This window comes from Dipodomys ordii, unplaced genomic scaffold (genome assembly GCF_000151885.1).
Source record: "Dipodomys ordii isolate 6190 unplaced genomic scaffold, Dord_2.0 Scaffold1, whole genome shotgun sequence".
NCBI classification, from domain to species: Eukaryota; Metazoa; Chordata; class Mammalia; order Rodentia; family Heteromyidae; genus Dipodomys; species Dipodomys ordii.
The window spans coordinates 25,183,929-25,194,538 of record NW_012267217.1 but is presented as its reverse complement, the minus strand read 5'-3'; the positions used below and the strand labels follow the sequence as shown (position 1 = coordinate 25,194,538).

The 10,610-nt window shown below is 43.5% G+C and overlaps 1 protein-coding gene across 2 annotated transcripts in view; it reads left to right on the top strand.

The window, feature by feature from the left end:
• Positions 1 to 2,728: 2,728 nt before the first annotated feature.
• Htr2a (5-hydroxytryptamine (serotonin) receptor 2A, G protein-coupled) overlaps positions 2,729 to 10,610 on the top strand; it is a 95,267-nt gene continuing 87,385 nt past the window's right edge. The window contains exons 1-2 of one of the 2 annotated variants that reach the window (XM_013036654.1): positions 2,729 to 2,885; positions 7,305 to 7,505. In XM_013036654.1, coding sequence (XP_012892108.1) covers positions 2,729 to 2,885; positions 7,305 to 7,505 — 358 coding nt within the window. Of the gene's footprint in view, positions 2,886 to 3,569; positions 4,062 to 7,304; positions 7,506 to 10,610 lie in introns of those variants that run through there. The other variant, XM_013036627.1, reaches the window with a different exon arrangement.

Below are 10,610 nucleotides of genomic sequence, written 5' to 3'. Positions count from 1 at the left end.
ATGACTGGAAATGAGAGACTACAAAAGATGTTAAAGTCTGTGTATTCACTGAACAAAGAGGGTAACAACCATCGTAGTAAGAGTAAGCATAGTCAGGTATGGTGTCTCACTCCTCTAATCCCAGATCTTCAGAAGGTGAGTCAGGAAAAAGCCAAGTTAGAGTCTAGCCTGAGCTACACAGTGAGTTCAAAGCCAGCATAGGCTGCATAACAAGATCCTGTCTTAAAAGAAAAAAAAGCTTAACAACAATAGCACCTAATATTTATTGTGTGTGTTTGGAGATATGTCCGAATTTCTTTAGCTTTCAAAATGATCTGCTTGGCAGGTATATTATTAATAATCCCTATTTGCATATCAGACATCCAAACACAGAGAATAAGTTGCTTCATCAAAGCCAGATGTACACATAGCCAACCTAGGATTCTCAGAGGAGCCAACATCAGAATTGAGCCTGGGAAACCGGCTAGAAATTTTCTCGATGCACACACAAAGCATTCCAGACTTGGGGGAGTGCAGGTAGAGATACATGCCAATGGTCACAGGCACGTAATGTTTAGGGTGCAGGTGGGCTGTTCATGATAGAGTCGCAGAAAAATATTGACAGTTCGGGGGATGAACAGACTAAGAAAGGAGCCTTACACCCCACAAGGGAAGAGACTGGAGGAATGCGAGCAAGGAGGAGATGCTAATTTCGTTACCCCAAAGTATATTCCTAAGAATAAAACAGCTAACAGGATCTGAGCATCCCAGAAGACAGATGTAGACTCCAGCTTTTACTCCTATGATCTCACTCTTGTTTTACTACATTCTAATGAGGGAAGTATGAGTCTTACCCCATTTTACAAGGGAGAATGCTGAGCTTTGAAGGGAGCTGCCAAATTGTCTGGGGTCCTGATGCTTATAACTGAGAGGGCTGGGAATTCAAAAACTAAGGAGCTGTAACTCCCAAGCTTTCTGTCTGGTCTCAATCTGTGTATTTGATGCAAAGAGGCAGAGGGATGGGGGACTTGTGAATGAGTGGGAAGCGAGGGGGAGGTGAATGCAGAGCCCCAGAGGTGGCCAAAGCTAAGTGTCAACAGCAAACACCGAGCTGTGGGTAGAGCAGAGGAGGTCTGAGAAAGATAAATGCAGAGGAGAGCACTGGAAACCAAGCACAAGTCCTGGCAGAGAGAAGGAAGGAAGGGTCACACACCACAGGAGAAGCAGGACGATCGGTGGAGATCAGCTCCCAGAACCCAGCGGGGAACAGAGAGCCATAGAAAAGGCTGAGTTGAAAGTCGCCTTGGCTACAGCAAGATATTTAAGTCTAGAACTTAGAGAGATCATTACTGGGAAAGTAGATATTTGGCCATAAACATGCTAAAGGACTGAATTCCCTAGAGAATGTGTAAAGAAAAAGAGAGTATACAGAAAAACCCAGGGAACCCTAACATTCAAGAATAAATCCATTTTCTCATCTGCAAAAGCAAGGAGATACACATATACCGGCTGTCTTTAGAAACTTGCTTGGGAAAGGGCTTCTTGTCTGCAAGGCATATTGTCATGGATTAGCTCTGAAAACCCCAACTCATTCTCCACCACATGGAAACTTCTGAATGACATCTGGATGCTGAAGGAAATTGAACTACTATATTTAAATGGTGTATGTGTATGGATGTACATGTCTACATATTTGTATATGTATATATAATATATACCATATACCCAATGTATATACATGCCATGTATATACACTACATATATACATATATATCATTATATACCATATATGCACATGTGTGTATATATACATACCATTTATACACACGTCATATAAATTTCTAAGTATAACAATGGTGTAGTCATATAGACATATATACCATATATCCATATATATATATATATATACCATATATGCATATATGGACACTATATGGACACACTTACTATATATATACTCATAAGTGTCACACTCATCTAGAGTTAAATATATATACATGCCATATATATGATATATACACACACTCACCATGCAACAATGGTGTATATGGATAAATATATTTCACTGAACAAAAGAGTACTTAGCTTATCACTTACTGCCATAGATTCCCTGGCCACTCTGAGCATGTGTCACCTGTGGCAGGAATTCCACTTGGACACATCACCCACGGCTGGCTTTGGATGGAAGCGGCCAGAAGCAGCTGTGTACCTACCACTCCCAGGATAAAGCATTTTCCAGCGTTATTTCTTTAGGTCCTGGCTTCACCCTTCCCCTTCTCCCTCCACCATCCTCATCCTCATGGCTAGGCAGCCTCCCTGCCTTGTCAGGAATGTATGGAAAAGGCCTTTGCTTCAGTTTCCCTTTTCAAAGCAAAGGAAAACTTCCCAATGTTAACATATGGCCAAAAGGAAAAAAAAAAAAAAAAGCCTGTTTGGCCCGCCCTCCCTTAGCTGTTGCTACCTCTGAGTTTATGACACAGAAACACAGGAAGGTCTGATGAAGTAAGTGAAGGCGAGCTGTGCCATTCCCGCGGAAAGCCCGGAGCCCCTGGGCGCACACGGCTCTTCCTACTTTCCCGTGCGGCTGTCTCTTTTGTGTGACTTTGACAGGGGCTCGTGAGTGATTTCTCAATGTGTGCCTGCCGAGCTGAGGACAGCCGCACCGGGAGGGAGGACCTGAGCAGAGCCGAGACAGAGGAAGCCCGAGCCAGCACAGAGCTCCCAGCCCTGCAACTGGCTCGACTCTTGCATGCAGTTTGGGAAGTCAGCAGAACCGAAATCAAATTACTCTCCTAGTATGCTACAAGCTCCAGGAGAGAAGATTCTGCACTGGCTTAATTATCACACAAGATGGAGCAAGTCACAGAATAAGATCCAGTGTGTCTTCTGGGTGGACCCCGACAGATGTAAGTTCTCTGCCTGCTGTATTTGATTCCTGTGTCATTGTCTCTCTCGTTGGCAATCAAACGTGACCAAGATGTAATCATTTCTGTGAGAATTTGGTGGGGGAAGGGACTTGTCGGCTAATCCTCAGGACTTTTTTTTTTCTTTTTCCTTTCATTAATGAAGCAGCAGAATAGAAGCCGAAATTCCTAGCAGCGGCAGCAATTCAGCCAGAGACTGAACTGAGAACCGTAGCCCCAAGTACATTCAATTATTATGAACTTAACACTGGATGTGTTTTTAATTGACTTTCTGATTGTTGACAGCACACATGCCTGCTGTGTCCAATTGCATGCTATGTTAGAGATGCTGTGGCTAAGCTGAGATGATCAGCCCATCCAACCAGAGAGAGAACGAGATTCCGAGTACTTACAAAACTTTTCTTTTTTAGCCAGGAGCACATTTGTCTCCCGGAATGCTCAAAAGTCTGCAGTCTCTATATTAAAAGTTGATTCTGCTTTTTCTTTTTTTTTTTTGCCTTTACTTTGGGTGAAAAAAAAATACCTCCCTCCCCAACAGTGGACTCTTACTGAAATTGTGAAAAAAGGAACTCGAAAGCCCTAAAGATAGCTCTTTAAGTATTGCTGTTATCTGGGAGCAAAGGGACACCACATGAATACCAGCTTCACTATGTCAGAGAGCCAAGGACAGAAAGATGAATGGTGAGCTAAGGCTCTAACTAATTCATCTCTCGACACTTACATCCGCTACTAGTTCTGGCTTAGCCATGGATATTCTCTGTGAAGAAAATACTTCTCTGAGCTCAACTCTGAACTCCTTCAAACAATTACATGATGATCCAAGGCTCTACAATCATGGTTTTAATTCTGGAGAAGCCAACACTTCAGATACATTTAACTGGACAACAGAGTGTGAAAATCGAACCAACCTTTCTTGCGAAGGGTACCTCCCACCGTCGTGTTTCTCCATCTTTCACCTCCAAGAAAAAAATTGGTCTGCTTTACTGACAACAGTAGTGATTATTCTGACCATTGCTGGAAACATACTCGTCATCATGGCAGTGTCCCTAGAGAAAAAGCTGCAGAATGCCACCAACTATTTCCTGATGTCACTTGCCATTGCTGATATGCTGCTGGGTTTCCTTGTCATGCCCGTGTCCATGCTAACCATCCTGTATGGTGAGTGGCATTTGCCTCCCAGCTGTGCCTATAATAGTCCCTAAGCATGTGCATGCCACTAGCTGATAAGAAGGGACTGGGGTGGGGGAGGGGAACAGTGGGCATTCAATTTCGTTTACAGGCAAGGTCTTCCCTGCCATGTCATGTTGCTTTGGCTTTAACTCTTAAAACTTGAAAAAAAAATCCAGACAAGCAATTATTTGTAGATCCTTAGACCATTTTGTGCTTCGCAAAACACCTTCTGTGTAAAGAGATCGTGTAAAAGTTTCATATTGTAAAATATACTCATTCTAAGTCTCCCAATCTAGTCATCCAAGAAATAACTTACCCAGCATTCAAATTTCACTTGATATTTGTGGTTGCTGTTGTTTTAGATCCCTCCCCGTTATTCCAGCCTCAGGACAGAACAGTTTTCTCTTTGTTACCTAGTATCCAGCACTTCTAATGGAGTGGTACAAACCTTCCCAAATTACCTTGGAACATTCGCAGAAAGAACATTTAGGAGTGAAGTGGGTTTGACGTTAAAATGTTCATAATATCCATTAGAATCAATGAATTACTCTGCTTTTAATTGTTCCCCTCCCCAAGGGAAGCTAGTTTAAAAATGTGCCTTTGGATGATACCCTCAACTCTTTTTTAAAAAAATGCAAATGCACAGACTTCTCTAGACTGGCAGGGAAGAAAGAATGGGAAAGAAAGAGATAGAGATCAATCTTGCTTTCTTCACCACTGAGTCTGATACAGTCAAATCCCTTGGCAAGTCAGCAAACACTGGGAAGGCTTCATGGGGGAGCAGAAAGTGATAGTGATATTCCTTCCAAATGATGAGCAATACAGTCAGATTTCTCTCTAAAGAGACAGTAAAGGAGAGAATATCGAGGTGGCTGATACAGGCAATCAGGAGTCACTCAAGAGCTTGGAGTCAGGTAATACAGCTGCCTTTTAGAAGGGATTGTCTAGCCAAGCTCTATAGCCTTTCTGGCCTGACCCTGAGGAGATGAATGCAGGAACAGCAGACATCAGTTTGTTCAGGGTTGCTAAGGGCTCCCTGCAATGCCAGTCCTGCTGGACTATTCAACTGTCACCGCAGAATTGCCCCCATTCATTTCGCCTGTCATTTCCCAGGCACTGGGGAGGGGTTCTCCCTTCCTACGACACCCCCCCTCCCAGCCCTGTTCTTGGAGACACATGCCAGTGGGGGTGGCGGGAGGTGTGAGAGGGGGTGACTGTGCAGGAACCCCAGTCTGCAGGAGGGGCGGGCAGTGCAGCAGGTCTCCCGGCCACCCATGCGGGGTTCAAGGCTGCCGCCTGGCGTCCATTCATCAGAGTGCAACCGGTGCCACCCAGAGTCTAACAGCATCCTCAGGGACCTCCACACCCAACAGCCCTAGTCAGTTCCAGTCACCAAATGTGTAAAAGGAAGCGCCCCCACCCCCACTTTATCCCCACCATGGAAATCCAGCCCCAGGCCCGAAGCTGCCTCTTTCCAGAGGAAACTCCCTTTAAAGGGCCAGCACTAGTTTTCACCTGCATTCCTCCTCAGGGCTGCTGAAGGGGCAGGGGGGGGAGACAACTTTTCAGCCCCAGCTCTTTAATGCAAGTGGAAGGCTCTGGTTAGGCTTTGTACCACACTCTTGCCTTGTTCAAACCCACCCTCCCATGGCAGCTGAGTGGAGAGTGTGCCCATTTATGGGTGGAGAGTTCACCTAGCTCTGTGGTCTGAGCCATCATAAAGAAAAAGTCACTTTTCATATTTGTATTATAACTAAATATTTTATATCAAATGAATGTTTTCTTTATCCTTCACTAATGTCTTTCTTCCTAAGAACCACTTTAAAATGACTTTTTCCAGAAAGACTTTGCAACTTTCATAAATAATATGGGCATAAAATGTACTCTTTTAAAGAAAAGAAAAAGTCATTTTTATAAAGCTCCATTCTAAACCAGGCGCTGGTGGTTCATGCCTGTAATGCTAACTATTCAAGATGCTGAGATCTGAGGATCGCAGTTGGAAGCCAGCCCTGGCCAAAAAGTCCCCGGGAGACTCTTATTTTAAATTCAACACCCCCAAACCAGAAATGGGTTTGTGATTCAAAGTGGTAGAGTGCTAACCTTGAGCACAAAAGCTCAGGGACAGCTCCCAAGCCCTGGGTTTAAGCTCTATGATCAATGAATGAATGAATGAAGCTTTATTCTAACACCTTCTAGACAGATCTAATAACACTTGCTTTGTCTGTTTGCAAAAACTAACTTTATCTGCCTGATCATCTCCAAAACACACAAACAGAAACAAAGTGCTTTGCTTCTGTCCAGAAAATATCTTCTACCTGCCTAATTTGTTCTGTGATGCTTTGGGAATCCTTGAGATTCACCTCTGCCCATTCTCCAGAGAGAAAGAGATAACTGGGCAGTTTGGGCATCAGGATGGTAGCCAAAGCTCTGTGGCTGATTCTTCTGTGTCTCCAGCACTGTCCTAAGCAACCTTCTCAAAGTGTGGTCACCAGGCCAGAGGCATCACCAGAAGTTTTCTAGAAATGCACGTTCCCAGGCCCTGCTATAGACTTACTGGGTCAGAGGCTCCAGATCAGGTAGGTCCAGCTACCCTGTTAGAAGAAACTATCTGAAACTGGGAATGTAGTTAAATGTTAAGAAAGCTTGCCTAGCACACACACACCAGTACTGTAACTCAGGACCTCACACTCTTGCTAGGCTTTTTCACTTAAGGCTAGCAACTTACTACTGGAGCCACATCTTCATTTCTGATTTTTTTGCTGGCTAATTGAGATTAAAAAATTTTTTTCATAGTTTTGTCTACCCACGCTGGCTTGGAGCCCTGATCCTCAGATCTCAGCCTCCTGAGTAGCTGTGATGACAGGTGTGAGCTAACCAACCACACCTAGCTCATGAGTCATTTTTTTGGAAAGAGAAAAAAAGTTTTACTAGGGAGAAGTTTTAGTAGGAAGAAGAGACAGAACTACCGGTTGTTGTTTTAAAAAAAAAAGTTTTAATAGGGAGAAGAGCTAGAATTGCTGGTTGAAAAAAATCAACCCAAGTTCACCTCACTGGTTTAATTCCACATACCAGAAATGTTCAGAGCTGGCACTCATCAACCATGCATTTATAGTGCAGGTCAGCGCAGTTGCCACTGGCTCATTCAAAAGTTGGGAATGTCTTTCCCCAAGAGAGAATTCTCATGTCCCAAGAGGCTAGGCTGGGTTCTGATGTCCCGCTTCCGCCTTGCAGGGTACAGGTGGCCTCTGCCCAGCAAACTCTGCGCCGTGTGGATTTACCTGGATGTGCTCTTCTCCACCGCCTCCATTATGCACCTCTGCGCCATCTCCTTGGACCGCTACGTGGCAATCCAGAACCCCATCCACCACAGCCGCTTCAACTCCAGAACGAAGGCGTTCCTGAAAATCATCGCGGTGTGGACCATATCTGTAGGTAAGAAGGAATCCCTTCTAGTCCCACTGAAAATAGCAGCTCATGCTTTCTTGGGAGACATGTGTTTTGTGATGCTGAAAATTGACATGCCAAATTGATTCTCTTTGTTGTGGTGGTGGTTGTTTTGTGCCTATAACTGGGGCTTTGAATTCAAGGTCTGGGCACTGTCCTTGTGCATTTTCACTCAAGGCTGGTGCTCTACCATTTTAACCAAAGCTCTAATTTTTTCTGGTTGACTATCAGAGTTTCATGGACTTCTCTGCCTAGACTGGCTTTGAACCAATATCCTCAGATCTCAGCTTCCTGAGTAGCTAGGATTACAGGTGTGAGCCACCAGCACTTGAGTTCCATCTATTCTTGTATATGTGGAAAATATACCCCAGTCTAGAATTGATCAGATTCGCTTTAGAAAAGGAAAATCTGTTTATGGAGGTGGCTGACAACATGCATTGGTATTGTTTTTGCACATAAATAAAGAATAAACATAACAGTAAGAACCAAAACAAGAAAGAACTGTGAATTCTCTCATTCCCAAGTTTGCTACCCCAAATCCTGGGTCTCTTGGAAAGCTCGTTTTGTAACCACTGGCCTTGTAGTTCATACATGGATACAGGTGCTCACAAAAGAGAGCATAAGGTCTGGGGGATCTAGGGAAAGGTATCAAGTACAGAAGATGAGGATGGAGAAAAGTGCAGAACTTGTGTGGGGTAGGCATTTAAGTATATCTGGGGTTCTTGGGGCTTCTGTTGTGACAGTACAGCCCCCAAAGGATTTTGATACCCTTCTACTAGGATAATTACACAGACTCACTTTTTGTCCATAACAATCTTCTGTGGCACACCTAACAGTCAGGAAAACCCAAGTAAAGGAAGCAGAAGTGGCACCCAAATCCACTGTATCTGATAGCACAGCAGGCTTGATTTGTGACCAGAGTCTCTGAGACCTGTTGTGAAATCTTAACATTTTCCACCACATGGAAATAATGTGTTCACTGAGGCCAAGAGTACAAGGTCTCCTTCCAGAAATAAAAGACATGATGGCAGGCTAAAACTCAGGCCATTCACAGATCTGTTATGACGATAACAATCAATAATGGCAAACACAACTTGTATGGTGATACATGCTTATGATCCCAGCATATAAGAGGTATAAGTAAAAAGATTGCCATCTGAAGCCAGCTCTAGGGCGGGAAATGCAAGACTCCTTAGGAAAAATAACTAAAGCAAAAAGGGCTGGGAGGCATGGCCTGCCTCACAAGCATGAGGATCTCAGTTCAGACCTAGGACCACCAAATGGTAAATGGTAAACATGGTATGACATCATGCCTTTAGTTTGCTTCCATTCCTGCTAACCACAGGAAGTATCATGCAATTGACATAGGATGCATAGTACATGTCTAGCTTGCAGATGAGGAAACTAGGATGCAAAAATAAGTTGTGTTGGACACAGGCATAGAGGGAGGATGTGTTTTGTTACTGAGGAGAACAGACACAAGTTATACACACACACAATTGCTAGGGCTTGGAAGTCTTCACCGCTTTTCTACTATGAATTTCATTGTCATTTGAGGTGACAAGACAGAAGATCCTATTGTGTTTATGTGCTAAGTGAAAGAATCTGGAGACAGAGGTTTTGCGATTTGCTGAATTATACCTCTCTCTTCCACTTGTCCAGGCTACAAAGTAGCACTGAGCCCTGCTCTTTCTGCCTAGTGAAATCACTTTCCTTAAGAAACATATTTTGCTCCAAGAAAATGTTGGATCATTCTGGGCCCATGCAATCTATGGCTTATTCTGCCATGAACAGAACAGTAAAGGCAAACAATTCTCCATCTCGGATGCACATAAAATCTTCTGGAGAATCATTTAACTGGTCCAAGGTAGAAACTAGTGATTCTAAGGAACAGCCAGGAGCACAGAGGCCAATCATCAGAGAGGGAATTACAATAAGCTAGAGAGAGCCAAGTACAATGTAAATGAAGCCCAGAGCTATTGGTAAAGTTACTCCCACGTTTACCCCTGCAGACTGTGCCACTGGTGTTAAGCAAAATGTGGGAGGGCCAATCATCTTTAACCCTGGGCCTTACCAACTCCCCTATCTTAATCAAGCACAGTCACAAAAGCATTAGAAACAGCTAGCAGCATCTAAACACTCACTACAGACCCCGCATGGTCCAGATCACCTGACAGCAAACCCACTGCAGAGAGCTAAATCACACAAGATGACAATATAACCAGGAGTCAATTCAGGCCAGTATGACTGCAAAGTTCATGCTTGATCTACTTACCCAATAAGGCTAGTTTTGCCTCTGGCTCTGGCTGGCTATCACCCAAGGAAAGCAGACAGGTCAGAATTATGGAGGTGCTAGCCCAAGGTTATCATTCATCCATTTGGGGAAAAAAATCATATCTGCTATGTCCTTGGCACTACATAAAGTTTTCCTTTTCTAAAGCCAAGTTGATGAATTAAGGGACATGGTCAAAGACCCACCACAGCATCATGGCATCCTGTGAAATGGCAGTGGGTGGCTGAGTGGGGAGCAGGTGGGAAATGGAAAGAAAAGAATAAGTCAGTTCTACTGAGGAGCCTGAAGAGGCTCAATCCTATATTTTTCTTCTAGTGTTTCTGTTTCTGGTTTGTTTCTTGTTTGGAGGGTTTTGCCTTTTGGTTGGTTTGTTCTGTGTGTGTTTTAAGTTTCAATCTTTAATCTAGCTGGTACTTTTTTCGGTTTTACTGAAGGATAACTGGGGAAAGAAAATGGTTGATTTTTAAGATGTATCATGTGCTGATTTGATTCATTTAAATTTTGTGTTTTTCTTTTCCTTTGTACCCTCCTGCTCATGGTAAATGTCACTTCACTCTGATCTATTCATTTTTGGATTCTCGACACAAGTGAGAATGACACATAAGGTATTCTTTCTGGCTTAGCATTACCTCCTCAACTAATCCATATTGCCACAAAAGGCAGAATTTCCTTCTTCCTTAGGGCTGTATCATGTGGAACTGATATTTATATATTTGCAGGTACTGGTACTTGAACTCAGAGCCTTATGCTGTCCCTTAACTTGCTTGTTCATGGCTAGTGCTCTATTACTTGAGTTATAT